The sequence below is a fragment of the Phaseolus vulgaris genome, chromosome 2 (genome assembly GCF_000499845.2).
Source record: "Phaseolus vulgaris cultivar G19833 chromosome 2, P. vulgaris v2.0, whole genome shotgun sequence".
Classification (NCBI taxonomy): Eukaryota; Viridiplantae; Streptophyta; class Magnoliopsida; order Fabales; family Fabaceae; genus Phaseolus; species Phaseolus vulgaris.
This window is the reverse complement of record NC_023758.2, coordinates 19,865,896-19,885,253: the sequence shown is the minus strand read 5'-3', so window position 1 is coordinate 19,885,253 and position 19,358 is coordinate 19,865,896. Positions and strand designations below refer to the sequence as shown.

The window sequence follows — 19,358 nt, the reverse complement described above, 5'->3', positions numbered from 1 at the left end:
TTTTCTTGTAAACTTTTATTTTTCTTATTTTCCTCTAAAACTTTTGTTCGTCATTGTGTAATAATTCACATAGCTTAAATATTTTTGTAATGTTTAAAAGTGTAATAAGTTTAGAAAACTATAAATATTGTGTGGTTGCTTTTTGATTTTGCATGATTGTACATGTGCATGCACATCATAGGTAAAAATGCCAAAAAAACTTACGGAAACGTTCTTAAAACTTAAAACAAATTAAGAATTAATTTAAGATTAAAACTTAGATTTCATTCTTAGAATTCATAAAAAATAAATCAAGCACAAAATAATAAATTATCTTCACATTTAGTGTTTTTTATATTTGCAAATTTTCACAAATAATTGATTATCTACTTGGAGTAATCGATTATTCACTCTTAGAAATAAAATTGGTTTACAGAGATAATCGGTTTCCTCGTATACTAATTAATTATTTTGCTCCTGAAGGAACTTGAATAATTATTATTGTCTAACTGCTTAATAATCAATATATTTTGAAGATAACTCAACCACTTTTTTTTCACTTTGAACTATGTATAATATTGTTATTTTGCAATTAATTTGTTGAAATTAGAAACATAATTTAAATATTTTGGCTATAAGAACCAGTCCCTAATTTTTGGTGATGTAAGGAGAAAAAGAGACCTGGAATTGAAGGTCAAAGAATATAATAAATTAATAAGAAAGTTAATTACCTTCAACCAAATCTCACTAAGTAAATCCAATTCAAGTATGATAAAATAAGATAAAGAAAGTATCTACTCCTAATCTACCCAACATACTATTTTTGCTAATTGAATTTATGGAAAAAGGAATTCTAAGAAATACTGGTAGGGATGGTAAACACCATTGCCACCCTTTTTTTTTTGTGTTAGGTAATATACACCCACTTCACACTTTAATAAATAAATATTTTAATTATATTTAATTTATTTTTAAATATAAAATATTATTTTGTTGGGTTGTCAAATAAAAGTGTTTGTGATGATATATATATATATATATATATATATATATATATATTTCTTTTGTGTTAGAATTACTATTCAATCTCTACCCACCCATGATTAAAGATTTCTATTTTTTAAGCCTAATTCCTCCAACACAATAAAACATTTGTAGTTCAACACTGATTTTTTTTTAGTGAATTGTATTCAATAAAAATGTTATTTTAACCGTCATACACTAAAAATATTAATTTATAATTATGATGTAAAATAATGTAATTTTAAAATTATTTTTCTCTTCAATTATAATTGATTCTCATTATATCAACATTCATCTAAATAGTAATAATTTGTTTGCTTCCTTTCCTTGTACTCTGCACATAAATAAATAATAGAGTCAATCCCCACACAATAAAGTCTTATTCATCACCTGACTCAACAAGTGCTATTCATCCCACCCTAATTTTACACCTGATTTAACTCAAAATTATTAGGAGCATAAATTTGACATTAATTTTTGTTTAGCTGGAATCATATAGGCCTTTATACTGTCCTCATGCACAGAGCATCTACATTTGACTAAAAAGTTACCAATCATTTGACAATATGTATAAAAATGTGGAATTTTCTTTTTTCCCAATCTACAACCAGGGCATAACCATTTCTTTCAACCATGACCTGAAAAGAGATATCAAATTGACTTTTTATTTATTTATTTATTTTTACCTTTTTTTAATGTATTAAACTTTTTGTGTCATGACTTTTGCTTTCCTTATTTTTACCTTGGATGAAATGATACATTACTTTTTCTTTTCAAAATATCTTTGTTACTTTAGTATTTGTATCTTGAAACTAGGGTTGACAAGATCATTCCATCTAGACCATTTTGACTTATCATCATTAGTTTGCCAAAAATGGATTAAGAGGTATTCATCTACAAATCATAGACTGTCTCCTTTAAGAGCATTTCACAAGCTAGGAAGAAATTTTAGTCAATTTATAGTAAAACACTCACACTTCAAAGTATGCTTTCTTATACCTTAATATATTGACTTCAATAAGATACTTAGTGAATTTGTATGGAATAGATTCATCATTGAGTTCAATCCAAAAAAAAAAAATACAATTTAGATGCTTTCTTAACCAATAATAAATGTGCGGTCACATTTAAAAATAAATTAATGGGTAGAATTGAGGATTAATAGATAAAATCGTGCCATAATTCATTTGTGCTTTACAAGATCTTGAATAACTTAAATTGTATATTAAGCAATAATAAATACGCATTACTTGTTTTCAAGAACACTGGATGAATGAGAAGTTTAACAAATTGTATAAAAGGCTAACATAAACTACAAATACGAATTCTTTGTATTGTAGTAACACTTTTTCCTTCTCTTGGATATTCAAGGAGTTTCTTGGTAGGGACAATCGTTATGTTATCATTATACCTGTTTTCAATCACAGAACTTGAAATAATACCCTAAGGAAAAACACTAAGTAAAGTGAAGGAAAGAAGAAAATATTAAATATATTTTTAATTTTTTTAGTTCAAATTTTAAATTTTTTTACACTAAGAAAATTATTGAAACGAGTTTTTCTTAATTTTTTTAGATGATAAACTTATTTTCAGTGTGAAATAAGACATTGAAATATTTTATGTTGTTTTATGTTGATTTATCATTAACGTTGATGTTATATAATACAACTTGCATTAGAAATTTGTTTATGTAGAAAAAACTAATAAAAATTTATTATAATAATTTTTTATTATAAATATTTAAAATTTAAAAGTAGAGATAAAATTTAATTTTATATAATATTATATAAACGAAAAATATATTTAATTCAATAAATTGAATACATAAGAATGATAGAGCAATGAAGGAATTCCATTTTCCTTTTGTGTGTTGGGTAGGGTGAATTTGATTTATAGGTATAGATAGATAGAAAGATGAGAAATGAATTATTAAGATTGAAAGGATGTGCAACTTTTGGGGAGCAAACAGGGATGGCCCCCTAAACCCCACCCACATAAATAAATTCATAAATATCATATCATCTGTATCCATTAAATCTATATTATTTTCCTTATTGCCTCCCTGCCCATGTCTCCTCCATTAAATTTTTCCCACTCATAATTGTAACCTGTGAGGGGAATAGGATCTCCATAGCTCAACCATTTTTTAAATATCAATTAAAAAACACCAGAAAAGGGCTAAAAGAATTAATATTATATTAATAATACATACTTTATTGTATTGCCATGTAACATAGTAGATGGTAGATACTACATACACATATATTAATGCTTTTGACAATCCACAAGTATAGCTATTAGCTAGTGCTCTTTCATAATCATCACCATCACCATTCTTTCTCTTTCTTTCTCTCTCTCTCTCTCCCCCCAATCCTTCCTTCGCACACTCTACACGACACAACCAAGCTTGGGAATCATTCTCACTATTCTAATGCACCCTATTGAACTTTGCTCTGACCAAGAGATACCCTTTTTCTGCAATCTTAATCTCCTAGATGATTGACACAGAATTTACATGTACTAGGGCATGAGAACCTTCAAGCTCCTTTTTTTCGACTCCATTTCCATTGCTCCAACATTGCTGATCGGTGAGTTTTCTCTGCCTCACCCTGCAAAAATTGTATCTTTTACACAACCCTTTTCAAAGAACGGGTTGCGTTTTGTTTTCGCACTGGTTGGGCCTGAGCTGAGAAGCTTTGAGTTTGTTTTTTCTTTCTTTCTGAGATGGGTCTGTTATTGCACCCACTGTTTGGCCATTGTTCCAGTTTGGGGCACCTGTTTCTTGGAATGGCTTTCTTTGTGTGCTTTGCTTTAATTTCTCTTTCTCTCTTCCGATGATAGCATCTAGCTTGTGATGGGGTTCAGATTTCTAGGATTTTAATGCACGTGGAGATTCTGGATTCTCTTTTGTACACTTCATGATGAGTCGCTAGTTTCCTATAGTTTTCTTCTGGTGGGTTCACTTTGTATATATCAGTTGAAGATTTGCTGTAGCTTTGGCTTTAAAGGGATTGCAGTCCTAATATTTGATTTAGTGCCAAAGAGGTGTTGATGTTTTGTATGAAAATGTATAATCGATAACTCTTGGGTACCATATTATACTTGAGAGATTGTATTTTACGTCTTCACTGTAGATGGACTGGCCTTTACAACTAAAGAACTTGCCTAATGATCTCTATTTCCCTTAGGTTGTATTTTGCCTGTCTGTTGATGATTTTTTCTTGTACTTTGTAAAAACTAATAGAGCTTCAAGTTGAGATGTATTGGGGCATTCCAGTTTATGTTGTTTGTCTTATGTACATGAAATAGTACTTTTTCACTTTTTAGGTTTACTTTATCCTGATGAAGTTTACTTTGTGTGAACCTTTTTCTTCTGCTGTATAAGCCTATGCGTAAACCTGTATAAAACATGTTCTCTGAACTGTTTTCTCCACCTATGTTGAAATTGGTTTGTTAATTGAAAAATCATTGTAGTTTGAGTTTAACTGGAAATGGCGTTTTGATATGAATAAGTGGATCTGGGTCTTTCATTTTCGAAGTTTATTGAAGATACGTTTGGTGTGATGTAGGAGAATTGACCGATGAATCAGAACCGATTGGACTTAAGAGCTCATCATTCTGGATCGACACAATCAGAGGAGTCCGCTCTGGACCTGGAAAGGAGCTACTATGATCATCTTAACCCTTCATCTAGTCCTTCACACTTGCAACCTTTTGCTGGAGGTGCTCAGCATTCTGAGAGCACCGCTGCCTACTTTTCATGGCCTACATTGAGTCGCTGGAATGATGCAGCGGAAGATAGAGCCAACTATTTTGGAAACCTTCAAAAGGGTGTGCTGCCTGAAACCTTGGGTCGATTGCCAACTGGACAGCAAGCTACTACCTTGCTTGAGTTGATGACAATTAGAGCATTTCATAGCAAGATCTTACGCCGGTTCAGTCTTGGCACTGCAATTGGATTTCGAATTAGAGGAGGTGTTTTGACTGATATTCCTGCTATTCTTGTCTTCGTTGCTCATAAAGTTCACAGGCAATGGCTCAACCATGTCCAGTGCCTACCTGCTGCCCTTGAGGTGGGGAATTTTGGTTCTTCTGGCTATGTTGCAGGTTTCTACATGGCTTTAGTGGATCTCCTCACACTTTTCAATCAAATTGATTATTTACTTTTGTTGTTTCAATTTTGGTTGCCTTTGTATTTTGTATTTAGTATTTTACAGATGGGTAACATATTGCCACCATGGTTTTTTGGATTTATAAATGGAAAAAAAAAGAAAATACTTTAGAATGCTAGATATAGGAAAATTTTTAAGTGTTGGCTTGCTGAAACTTTTTCACTATTCTTTTTAACTATTGAGGATTATGTTGGAAATAAACATGATTTAACATAAGAAACAGGTGCAGGTTATTCAGAAATTTTTGGGACACAATGGATGTTTTATAAAGGCTAAAAGCAAAATGGTTTTCCACATGCTGATAAGGCACTAATTAGTCGATATCCTTAAGTTATCTTAAGCCTACAATGGCCTCTTATCAGAAAAAAATTTCCGGAATAGAAAAAGTAAGCTTGTCTCAGATTATGTGTGTATGAAAATCTGTGTTGCATTAACATAAAATTTTTCTACACGGTTTAGGTATCAAATGTTTATAAAATATAATCTATCAAACTACAATGTGTTTTTTCTTTTTAGTTTTTTGGAAATTTATTTAAACATATGGTGATAACCTAACTTATTATAAAATGTATTTTCCTCCAAAGTTACCATCTTAAATAAAAAATGAAACTGTTGTAACATTATTTAAGATCTAAAATTTGTTGTAATTTTCAGTGAGGCTTTTCTATTTAGTGATGCTGAAGCATTTCTTTCCAAACAGGGACCAGGAGGTGTTTGGTGTGACGTGGATGTTGTGGAGTTCTCCTATTATGGTGCACCTGCACAAACCAGTAAAGAACAATTATATACGGAGCTTGCTGATGGCTTAAGAGGAAGTGCTTCATGTGTTGGCTCCGGTTCTCAGGTACTTCTGCTTTGAAGAATCAATTTCCTCTGTATTACATTTTCTGCGTACTGAATGCAAGTAAAAGGAAAGTAGCGTGTCTTAATTTGATATTAGAGAAGAGATGTATCATCTTGCTGTATTTTTATGGAATCAATAACACATTTGATATTAACACTTCTTCCTTTTCCAAACAGACTAGATGATAATGGTACCAGTTAATATAACTGTCATTTCTCTAAAAATTTTGGCATTTCCTCTTGGTTCAAATCATGAGATGGCGATAAATTTATTTTGTTATATGTACTATAGATTTTATTTTATGTTTCCGCCCAGTCATTGGTCTATGGTGGAAAATTCTCAAGGAAGTGTTATTGCTATACAAATAGAAGCATGTATATAAATGATAAAAGGCACAGTTGTTACTATTAACCGTAACAGATAGGGGTTCCAGTAATAAGTATTTGTGTCTTCTTGTTCCTAGCTTTTCGTTGTGGTTGTACTCACCTGTATTCTCAAGTCACCTAAATTGAAGTTACAAATGTCATGTTTTTAATGGACTGAGATAATAGTTTTCCATCACAGAAATACATTTCTTAAGTATGAAATGGTCGCTAAAATGGTCGAGCAGTCATATTTGCAAACAAATAATTCTCTATTCAGGGCATTGATGGTTATTCTATGCTGTTGACAAGTAGCTTCATTCTTTCACTAGATAAATAAATGATGCTATACGAAACTCATTTCATTTGTTCTTGTACTTTTAAATTGTTCAGATACTGCTTTGCTTAGATTTGTTCATATTTTTATTTTTTTCCAAATATTGATTTCTGCTCCTTTATTACCTTCCTTGAACCTTGATCTAATGCTGGCATCTATCTGATGTCTCGGTAATTATTTCCCCTTTTTTCCTTTATAATGTCTCCCCCTCTAAGGTTGCAAGCCAAGAGACATATGGAACCTTGGGTGCTATTGTCAAAAGCCGAACAGGAAATCGAGAAGTTGGCTTTCTAACAAATCGTCATGTGGCTGTTGATTTAGACTATCCAAACCAGAAGATGTTTCATCCATTACCACCCAGCCTAGGACCTGGTGTATATCTTGGTGCCGTTGAGAGGGCAACATCATTTATTACTGACGATCTTTGGTATGGGATTTTTGCTGGAACAAACCCAGGTAATGTTTGTATATCATGAATATTTTACCTGTGGTGGTCAACATGCTGAAGTTCTCAGTCAAGCTATTTGTCAATCTTAAAATTTGGAGTTTTTCTGCCAATTATTTCTTTGAAGTGTTATATTGTTTAGCTTGACATGAAAAAATTGTGCCAAATAATCCGTTGTGTTCTCCCTGTACTTTCTCCACAGTAACGACTACACTGCCTGAGATGGGAACAACCCTATAATGTAATTTTGGTTTCACTTTCATCCCAGCATTACATTATACGCTAAATCTAATTCTTTCACCGTACCTGGAGATGTTTCACTTTAGTAGTGATTTAAGTTCTTATAATGACATAAAAGGGTATGTTTGAGCATCTTTCCAATTCCTAAGTTGCATGTGAAATTCATGATATTCTCATTTTGATTTAGTTGGTTATGATTCTGACTAAGAATTCTGTTGGATCCTAACCCTTGATTATTGCACATTCACATTACAATTTTTTATTCTTGCAGAAACATTTGTGCGAGCTGATGGGGCCTTCATCCCATTTGCAGAAGATTTTAATATGAACAATGTAATTACAACTGTAAAAGGTGTAGGTGAGATTGGTGATGTAAACATCATCGACTTGCAGTCTCCAATCAACAGTCTCATTGGAAGACAAGTGGTTAAAGTCGGAAGAAGTTCTGGTTTGACTACAGGGACTATAATGGCCTATGCCCTAGAGTACAATGATGAGAAAGGGATTTGTTTTCTCACCGATTTTCTTGTTGTTGGTGAGAACCAGCAGACATTTGACCTTGAAGGTGATAGTGGCAGCCTCATTCTCTTGACTGGACAAAATGGGGAGAAGCCACGCCCTGTTGGCATTATCTGGGGTGGGACAGCTAATCGGGGTCGTTTGAAACTGAAAGTTGGTCAACCTCCAGAAAATTGGACAAGTGGAGTTGATCTTGGTCGACTTCTTGATCTTCTTGAACTTGACCTCATTACTACAAATGAAGCACTCCAAGGTTTGCTAACATTCAGTTAATAATTCAGTTCCCTCAATTAATAAATATTAAAAGGCTGCAGTTTCCAGTGTTTTGTTGTTTCACAATTGTTTGGAACTTTATGGTTTAGGCAAGGAAAATGAAGAAGAGCAAAAAAGGATAGCTATGTATTTTAAGATTAAAATGTTACGTATAGATGATGCATTAACCTAATGCACCTATTGATACTATTAATTAGGTCAAGCACTAGACTACTAGCACTTCTAGTACAGTCCTTCATATTACTACTGAGTAAAAACTACTAATATATTTTCTAACACCTCTCCAGCCTAAGCTGATTACAGGTACCAAACCCATTAACAAAAGCAAAGAACATTGCAAACTTCTAAATCAATTGAACCGATCTTAAAGAAATTTGGAACTAGTACTTAACTGATGTAGCTCAGAAATCTGCACACCCTGTTGGATCAGACAGGCGCTGAGCAAATTGTTGATTGTATTTCTGAATGCCCTGTATAGATTTGGTGTTAGGATACACAGAAGAGAAATTAGTTAGAATTAGAATAGTCATGAGTTAGTTACTTGAGGTGCTAGTTAGATATAAATAAGAAAGAAGGAGTGGGGGAGGGGGCAGTTTGATTTTTTTGTAGATTGAGCATTAGCTCTTTGTGAAGGGGAAGAAGCCCTTGAAGGAGAGAGTGCTCTCCTATTTCTTGTTCTTTTTATTCTATTCAATAAAAACCTTTATTTTCTCCTCTTTATAATTCTTGGTTCCTAACATTTGGGCAATGCTATTTATACATCATCCTAGACCCTTCTATTCTTTAGGCCTTTCAACTAGTCAACTAGCAACTTTTGCTTTTTCAGAAAAACTCTCAACTTACTACCAAAAAACGGGAAAGTGACGAAAAATTACCAATATGCAGTAGGATGACTAGTCTTGGATTTTAGTTAAGGCTTAATTCAACCACCAAAGCTAGTACATGAGGTGAGGATTACTCAAGGTTTTGTAAGCTTCACTTTAGCTACCTATATAGTTGATATGTGATCTCAACTACTGCTGGAAGATGGCTCCTTTCTTCTCCTTGGGGCACCACAAGCAAAAGACGTGAGTTTATAGAGTCTGTTAAAATATATCGTAGATTACTTTTTATGAATAATTTTCATATTTTCTCATCATCTCTCAGGATTTGTTACCAAATTTCTTTATTCCCTCATTAGTTAGGATCATGATTAGAATATTTGTTCAATCACCACTCCACTTCTGAGTTCCCTTATAATTTGTATTTTAACTCAATTCTTCCTTTTCCTCTTTCAAATTACTGTTTTCTCCTGCTGTGTCATCTTTATGGCTTGGAGTTTGTCCGAGTTTTGATCTCCCCCACCATGCATTTTACCAGCATGTTTCAAGTAGCTTGACTCCAAGTTTCGTATCCTCATCTAAAGCACCCATTTGAAATAGATGGAAGCTGGATTAAATGACAGCAGATTACAGAAACTACAACATTCTCTTGCTGTCCCTGAGTTGAGAAATTTTTAGAAATTAAATGACACTCCCATAACACCACTGCACCAGTACAGTTGAATTTGAATGATAAAAACCAGTGAGTATGTACTCAGCTGATAAATGTTGTGTATGTATAACACATGAATACAAAGCATATCTCAAAGAGGGAGGCTATAGCCTATGTTCCTCAGCCTAAAGCTAGGTACACCCAAAAACAGCTTTATGGAAGCCGTACAATGACAATCATAATTTTAACTCTCCTCAAGATGGAGCATATAAATTGTATGCATCAACCTTGAAACATATAAATTGAATTCTAGGCCCTCTCAAGGACAAGTTCACAAGTGGCCAGCGCCATAGATTTATATTCAGCTTCTGTACTGGATTGGGCAGCATTTTGTTGCTTGCTCATCTAGGAGATATTATTCCTTCCAATGAATACACTATCCTGTGGTGGATCTTCTGTTAATGGAATAACCAGCCCAAATACCCTATAATTTGAGTATTTCCTTTGTCCTCATACAACAATCCTTGTCCTGGAGTCTTTTTGATGTATTTGAGAATGAGAATTACAGCATTTCAGTGATCAATGTGAAGATTTTACATGAATTGAGTAACAACTCTCAACATAAGAAATACCAAATCTTGTAATATTGAGAAAAAATTAGTTTTCCCATTAGCCTCCTGTATCTTTTTGGATATGAAAAAGTTTTGCCTTTGTCTACCATGAAATTTTGATTTGGATCCATTGGACTATTAATAGGCTTTCAATTTGCCAACCCCGTCTCTAGAATGTCAAGAACATATTTTCTTTGTGAAATAACAACACCTTCCTCTGATTGAGCCAACTTTGACACTCAAAAAGTATTTTAGAAAATCAAGATCTCTAGTTTGAAGATGATTGAGTAAGTACTCTTCTAGTTGAGAGATCCTAATGGTATCAATTTGTGTAATAACTATATCATCAACACAGACCATTAGATTAATACACTTCGCAGGAGAAGTATGACAATACAAAATTGAATGATCTGCCTCACTTGGTTTCAATCCAAAAGCCTGCATGGTAATTTATCAAACCAAGATCGGGGTGATTGTTTCAGACCATGAAGAGAGCGACATAATTTGCCCACTAGACTAGACTCCCCCTAAGTAACAAATCTAAGAGGTTGCTCCATGTAAATTTTCTCCTCACGATCACCATGAAGAAAACCACTTTTAATGACAAGCTGAAGTGGCCTATGGCAAAAAGAAATTATTGCAAATAAGAGCCTGACTGTGCTGAATTTGGCCATAGAAGGGAAAGTAACACAGTAGTCAAGTCCATAAATTTGTGTATATCACCAACTGAACTTTAAGGCAATCAACTTTGCCACTAGGTGCAACTTAAACTGCATAGTCTGATCTACAACTAAAAATCTTCTTTCCAGAGGGAAGAGGAACAAGCTCCAACATGTCATTGCTTGCTAGAGCTTTCATCAATCATGGCAAGTCGCCATCTAGGATGATCAAGTGCCTCATGAATAGTTTTAGGAACAATGGAAAAGAAGAATATAATGAAGACAAACAATGATAGCTCAAAATTATAAACATGATATGGATTACGAGTAGACCAAATACCTTTCCTAAGAGCAATAGGCCAATCTGAAGTAGAGTAATGTGGGAGTTGATGGAGAAGGATCTATGGCATGGGAAGCTGTTGGAGGAGGATCTGAATCATGAGAGATTTCGGGAAGAGTGGGAGGAGTTCTCATATGGATGGTATTGAAGGAAATGTGGAGTAATGTTAGACTGGTTTTCATTAGGGTTGGAGCCAAAGGAAGCCAAAATCATTAGAGGGCCAAAGGTTGGAATATGGAGAATATGTTGAATGAACACAAGAACTCTCATGGAGGATGAGAAAAAAAGGGTGTTTTCTTTAAAAATGCAATATCTGCTGACATATAGTATCTTTTGGTAGTTGAAGAGTAGCATTTGTATCTCTTTTGAAGATGAAAATATCCAAAAAAACATATTTAGTAGCCTTTGTTGAGAGTTTGTCTAAACCTAGAGAGATATTATGAACAAAACAAGTATAACTAAATACCTTAGGAAACATGTGTGCCTGGTGAGGGCCCGACAAAGATCGCATGGAAGAGCTTTTGGTCATGCAACTACTGGGCTTGGGTTACGCTCCTCTAGTAGTACCTAACACTTACTTTGCTGGACAGAAAAGCGGCGGAGGCAGGCAACCGGAGACAACGGACAGTGGTGGTCTGGTGACTATGCTTTGATAATGACTCAATTTGAATGATAAAAATCAGTGAGTTTGTACTCAACTGATGTATGTGTGTGTATATATATAAAAGATGGGTACAGGCATATCTCAAAGAGGAAGGCTGTCGTCTATGTTCCTTAACCTAAAGCTAGGTACACTGAAAAACACCTTTATGTTAGCGGTATACTACAATAGCAATCATAATTATAACAAATACAATCAAAGTAGCATATACCTTTTCCTTACAGAAACTATTGCATGTCATTTATTATTTATTGAATATAGATATCAGAGGAAATAACAATATTATTGTATTTATATCACGAACATTGTTATATCTGTCTAACAGAAAACAGCTCAGTCAAAACTGAAAAATGAAGGTAGGTATGACTGTTTAACAGAAAAATAAAGACAATTGATATCTTACACACCCAAAGCTCAATGAGGATGAGAAGGAAGAATCTCAGTAACATTGATCTTGTCTCTTGGTAAAAGAAACTGAGCTGATGAGCAAGGCTTGTTAAGTACATTGCCCCACTGATCCTGGGCTGGAACATTGAACAACAGAACTTCATATCCAGAACATTCTCACGTACTAAGAAAATATCAAATTCTGTACGTTTAGTTTTTGTATGAAGAACGGGATTATGAGACAACAAAATCAGTTTTGTGGGATTGAATTAGTCCCAAACCCACATTCTAATTATTGTTAAATTGCCTATTCTGGTAGGCTCACCTGGATTGGCATGCATTTGTTGATGTGGGTATTGGGCATTGCCTACCTTAATTCTTAAAGCCTTAATTCTTAAAGTGTGATTTTGGGCAATTTCGCATAGTATGTTTTAGGTTTAAGACAAAATCTGACACTACATTTCCATAGAATAAACTTTCCAAAATTATTGGACTCTGGATATCTGATGCCTTGCCATCTGCCCTTAGCGTATTTGAGTCCTTTCCAGCCAGGCAGTCACCATCCTCTGATCTCAGTTCCCAAAGCTTCATGAATTATAAGCACCGAATCTTTGGTCTATTTTTTTCTCTAACTGTTCTGCAGTGTGTGGTACTATATGTTTCCAGCGGACGCGCTTGTCTCCTTGGCATTGTGGGTGGAAATAGGTCAGGTCTGTCAAAATCCTATGACCTAGTTTGGCCTGTTTATTAAAAAGGCCAGGTTTAGGTTTTTTAAGAAGTTTTTTTTTTAAACTGAAAAGGTCAGATTTTATAATAAGTCTTTATGCCTGTCAGACTGAGCTGTTTATATATTTATAATATATAATATATGATACACATATTTTAAACACATGTGTATATACACATTGTACTATTAATGATAAATTTTAAGCTTAATTATTTTTTTAGTTCCTCATAAATTTTGGTATTTTCAATTGTGTCTCTATTAAATTTATTTGGTGTTCTTACCGAAAATGAGCTTGGGAGTGCTACTCGGTGATAAGAGGGTTGTCTCTTGAGGACGAGTTCCAGCTGGTCTCCAATGCCCAAGGACACCAATTGAAGCAATAAATAGTCGTTACACGGCTAATTCAAGGGACTCATAACAATCCACTTAAAAGACACCACCTGATTAACCTATATATATATATATATTCACTCTCCAGGAAGTACATTAGCATCTTATCTCTTACTTTGAACTCTCATACTATTGAGAACTTGTTATCTTTATGCTCTTACTGACTTAAGCGTCGGAGAGTCATTTTCAAATGGACCTCTCCTTTTGCATTGAAGACCAGCTAGAACTCTTCCTTGAGAAACAACCCTTTTTTCACCAAGTAGCACTCCTGAGCTCATTTTCAGTAAGAACATGTGGCGCCCACCGTGGGGCCGAAAAGGTTCCTTAGCCCCTCAATTAAGGGGAATCCTCCCCTTGGACCTCCACTGGGGGGCTTGTTCCGGTACGTCCAATATAGTCCCACATCCCTCAGGAGTCGAGGCCAATGACAATTTATATACTCCTTTCTCCTCTAATCCACTAAGGTGCCTTTTAAGGATAAAACTGTGACGGAGCATGACCTCCAAAACGGACAATATCTCGGATGCGGTGATTGACCCTAGTGATGTTATCTCTCGAACTTGAGGTCGGAACAATTGTACTTAGTATCCAAATTTTTATACTTTTCTTTTCTGTCATTTAAATTTTCCAATAATTTGATGATGTGGTTATTATTTTATCTCGTCGTCTTGGTTTACTTGTCTCTATGTGCTAAGAAATGGAAGTTTTGTTAATATAAAATGATATTATAGTTAACGTAAAAAACAAGTGACTTTCATTGTTTTTTTATTGAAAACATGTTGGATAACAAGAGACTTTTGGTGTTACCTACAACAATGGTAGTGATGGTGACAATCGTTGTAGGTGATGATGTGAAAGTCATTGGGGAGCGTGTCGACATTATTATCCAACATGTTTTTAATAAAAGCAATAAAAATCACTTGTCATTCTACAAAAACGATAATATCATTTTTTTTTAATCACTACACTCACATTGACAAGTAAGCAAGATGACAGAGTAAGATAACGATCATGTCACTCAGTTCACTGAAAAATTAAATGATAGTCTCAATTGGAAAATATAAGAATTGAGTACTTAATTTATTTTTTTATTTTTCTATTTTTGATCAGCAAATTGAGTACTTAATAGAACAAGTTTTTTTTGATAAGGACTCAATTAAAATACAGAAATTTATGAGGAATTTAAAACTTAATTAAGCCTAAATTTTATATTAAAAATAATATAAATTTATAATTTTAAAATGTTAGTCATTTGGATTTTTGGGTAACCCATTGTCATTGATCCATATTTCCATCCCTACTTCTAAATAATAAAAAATTTATTAGTTTATTCAATCTAAATGTCAGTTATATAGTACAAGTAAAGAAAATAATAAGATTACAAAAATTAAAGTGAAGTGAAATAATAGAAGATATAAGTTGGATGGATACACACAATTTAATAATATTATTTAATTATAAATTACTATTAGTATAAATTTTAAGATAATTATGATAAAATTTAATAAATTTATTATATAATAATTTATAATTAAATAAAACCTATTTTTACTGTTACTATATAATTAAATAAAAACTATTTTTGTTTACCTAGTTAAGACTTATTCACTTGTTTGTACGTCATTCCATACACAGGTTTTCAAGAAAGATCAGACTTTTAAACTTGCCAGAGGCTTAGAAAAAAATGCATGTAATAGATAAATAGGTCAGACCCAGGTTTAATAATAATGATGATGCAGACCATGTTTTGCCCTGTCCAAGCCTGACCTGTTTCCACTTCCATTTGGCATCCTCATCCTAGATCTACCATTGGTTTGTTGGTTTCTGAGCTCAGGTCTCCCTGCTGTTATTTTCTTTTGCCAATGTTTGGTTTACTTTCTTTCTACTCCACTCTTCCCACTTTGGTATTGGACACTATGAGAGAAATCAGTTGATCTCATGGCTTTCCTAGAGAGATTAACTTGGCCCCTCAACTTCTCTAGAATTATTTGTTGGCCATGCAGCTTTCCCAGATAAATCAGCTTGAACCTGCTAGTTTCCCAGGACCCTGCGGCTTGCCAACAATTTTATTCATCATAGTCATTGAGTATTGTTTAACCAATTTTTCTATTCAATTATGGTTCAAGGGTCCTTATGTGGCAATATTTTATCCAAATATTCCTATCATCGTTGAGTGCCTGATATCTCTCCCAAAACCAACCCTTTCACTCTAGAACTGAATGCCACTAGTCTTCTTCCCCTATCTATTTGTAGCTTACTGTGTCCATTATATTAAAAGTGTGACCAACAATTATTGAATGTGACTTCTTCAATTAACAGAATCATTGGACTTACCAAACAGTACTCTCAGTAAGCATTCACCTCATACTGAACGTGAACAGCTTATGGCAGCTGAAAATAAAGCCTCGTCAGGGTTTCATTGTTTGAAGCATGATGAAGAAGAATGCTGTCTACCAGGGTTCCATACATTCAATGGATATGTGATTAGCAATTACCCTTTTTTAAACTGTTCATCCCCTTGAGTTTTTTTTTTATCCATATAATTTTTGACTTCCAATTTCTGGTTCAGGTAGTTTCAATCTTGTCCTCCCTCCCTCCAGGTTATAGTATTCCTATGTGATTGATCATCACAAGGCTGCAGTGTGAATTTCCATTCACCTACCAAGTCTGAGTCCAGAGGCTGTATTTGACTTGTTCTTTTCTCTACAGTATGTCTGGACCTTTCAATTGTCCCATTTGGCCTCATCAGATCAAAATGTTCTTTCCTCTTGTATTTCTTCATCTTTTATCCAAGGCAATCGTTTGCGTGTCACCTGTGTTGTGCACCCACAAAAATAGGGGCTATATGTACAGGGAGTGGGTTTCTTCTATTCTCACCTCCTTTGCTTTTGGGTGAACCTTCTATATTTCCTCTGCCTGGAAAATTGCACATCATTTATGTTTATTTACCTCCAAGCTGCTTATTCTTTGCACTTCAAACCCTCGTATTTTCTGTTTTCTTGCACTCAAGAATCTTCACCCTGTCCTGTTCAATTGTATTTAGTTTGGAACTGCTTGAGGATATCCTTCTCAAAGGAGTCACATTTTAATGGTGCCATTTCCACCCAAGCTATCGAGATCATAAGCACTTTATAGCACTAACTGACTTTTGTTAGTAAATATGAAGAATATCCAATATCTAGATTTTTGTATTTTAGAATAATTTAGAATATGTAGATCATCATCTCATATGATTAGTTTCAATATTTCTTAATTTTTCTTGATTTATTTTCTTATTTAGTTAGGATTATGATCTAGTATTAGTACAAATAAGGGTTTGTGCCATATGTTGTCTTACAACAACACATTACAATATTGAAGAGAATATTACTTCTAAGCTTTATTCTCTCAATTATTTTCCTCGGTACCTAGAACCTTATAATTTCAAAATGGTATCCTAGCAGTAGTATCTTCCACGACCTGTCACTATTTTTCTGCCAAGTTCTATAAATCTAGAGCTCTACTTTATCTCAATGACTATTTCCCTCATTTGTAGTCACTCACTGTGTTTCATCTTCTGTTCTTAGCATCTCATCATGTCATCCTCCAAGCATCTGGTTTGTAAGCCCATTATACGCTGTCTAATTTTCATCCACATGGCTGAATGACCTTTAAGCCCCTTATAATCTCAAGCTCCAACTGAGAAAAAATGTGATGAAGTTTGAGTTTTCTACTTCTGCTATATAGTGAATGCCATATGTAGAGGGTTTGAGGCATTGCCCACTTTGTCAACCATTTTTAGAAATGGAGTTGGAGCATCAGTAGAAATATCCTAGCTTATGATGATTTATTTCATTGTTAAACATTTACAGCTGACTTTTCCTTTTTTTGTCATTTTTGTAGCTGCGGTGCTAGAGCAAAGAAATGGTCCCGCTGCTGGAATTGACTCTACAGTTGCAGAATCCTCTCCAGCTGTGATAATAAAAGAAAAGCTGGAAGAGAGCTTTGAGCCTATTTGCTTGAATATCCCACATGCTCAAGTTGAAGATGAACCCTCACAAAGAATCAATCCATCATTAAGGGGCTGTGGGTTTCATATTAGAAATGAGATTGAAACACATCCAAATGTAGAACACCAATTCTTACCAAGTTATGCGGGCAAGTCTCCAGTGCGTCACAGCTACCTGAAAGAAGACATGGAGCTGAAGAGTCTAGCTGACCTTAGGCGTGTCCCTGGTGAAGATAATTTTGTTTCCTTGCATTTAGGAGAGCCGGAAATGAAGAGAAGAAAGCACTCAGATCCTTCCTTTTGCATCAAAGAATTAAAGTAACTAGTAGGTTTAAAGATGAAGTAAAATGCAGCATATATACTAGATGAAGCGACTGCCTCATTTGCATGGCCGTTCTGCTACAGAAACGCAAAGCCTTTAGCATGTGGTGCCTATTATGGGAGGAGCTTCAAAAGCAAAGGATAAACAAGGTTCACTTCTGGATGATATTCTTATTCTTTTTTTTTTCCTTTTATAAATCTTGTTTCGGCAAAGTGATATTAGTCACTTGTGGGTTATATATAATATTTTATAGAGGACAATTAGCTTGTACTGTGTTGAATGATTTATACCACTTTTGTAGACTTTGTATTATAAGCACTCCTGATGGAGAAGCAGCTATTGTAAGTTAACAGAATATGAAAAATATCTTTGTTAAGCAGCTTCGGTTCAGTATCATGTTATATCCTCATACTTTCGGTTTCTAGTGTCATGCCTGAAATTCTTTTCCTTTTACTTGATAGTTAATGTATTTATGCCAAAGGCAATTTAGTTTCTAGCCCTTTATGGAATCCTATGGTGGTCTTTTTGTTGGAGCTTTGAAGGATGAGTTTGTTTTTCTTTGTGCTCATATTTTCTAGTTGGTAATTTTCTTTCAGGCGATGGCCTCAATAGCAAGCTCGGTCTTTTAAATTTGTGCTTGACAAAAGACTAATTGAGTATTTAGTTGCAACTCTGCATTAGTTACATTTCGTTTTATAACCTTGTATAGTCAAAAACATTAATTAATTATTATTTTTTTGTATGATTAAGTACGTTTTAAAAATATATATTCAACCAAGAAATATACGATGTATAGTTTGAACTGCTGACTCAATGAAGTGTGTTTTTAATGTTACATATGATGAAGTCGATGCAACCTAAGTAATTTATAACATATTTGGTCATATTTACATATTTAAAATACACAACTCCATTGTTCGAGAGGTTGCAGGAGACCTAACTTTTAAAAATCAACTTAATCACAATTGTTTCAGAGAGCACCTATGTATCTAATCACCATCTTTTTTGAGTTCACACATTTTTTCATTTTTTTTTTACTTATTCATGATTTTTAACATGAATTTTTTTCTCTTTTTTTTTCATCAATATGAATAGATTCTTCCTATTTTCCACTTTTTTGAACTTCCAACATTTAGAAGCAACCATTCCCTTCTCTATATTTATTGTATCTATGTTCTCTTTCTTTAAACATGCTAAAGGGTAGGAAAATATATAATCAAAGATTTAGGGTGTAATAATAACAAAAATTCTTGGCTCAAAAGGGATATGTAAAAAAATTAATTCTAAAAAGATAAAGGTTGTCTATTTGACCTTGATTTCCTAATTAACACAAATGCCTCAATCATCTTCATGCTCTTTTATGATGTAACAAAAAATAAAAATTAAACAACCACCACGGTCAATTCATGAGTAAAACTCTCTCAAAATTGTTTAAGGTTCATACACTCACTTGTTGTAATTGGTCTCACTCCTTTTTGTTTTGTCATTCTCTGTCCTAATCAATCATCCTGGTAAATTTTTATGTATCACAATCTGAACTATATTTGAATAGATATTCAATCATATTTTCTTTTTTAACCTGTGTCTAATTCATCTCACTATTTAA

General features: G+C 33.8%; 1 protein-coding gene across 4 annotated transcripts; it reads left to right on the top strand.

The window, feature by feature from the left end:
- Nucleotides 1-3,232: 3,232 nt before the first annotated feature.
- LOC137810863 (protein NARROW LEAF 1) lies at nt 3,233-18,148 on the top strand. 4 transcript variants are annotated; one of them, XM_068612329.1, is made up of 6 exons: nt 3,233-3,590; nt 4,572-5,075; nt 5,875-6,018; nt 6,933-7,173; nt 7,674-8,174; nt 17,325-18,148. In XM_068612329.1, the coding sequence occupies exons 2-6, from the start codon at nt 4,584-4,586 to the stop codon at nt 17,750-17,752; spliced, it is 1,806 nt and encodes a 601-aa protein (XP_068468430.1). In that variant the 5' UTR covers nt 3,233-3,590; nt 4,572-4,583; the 3' UTR covers nt 17,753-18,148. The 4 variants fall into 4 exon arrangements, with proteins under 4 accessions (XP_068468430.1, XP_068468432.1, XP_068468431.1 ...); XM_068612331.1 differs by having other exon boundaries at nt 3,287-3,590; nt 4,572-5,109; XM_068612330.1 differs by having other exon boundaries at nt 3,293-3,590; nt 4,477-5,075.
- The last annotated feature ends 1,210 nt before the right edge of the window (nt 18,149-19,358 follow it).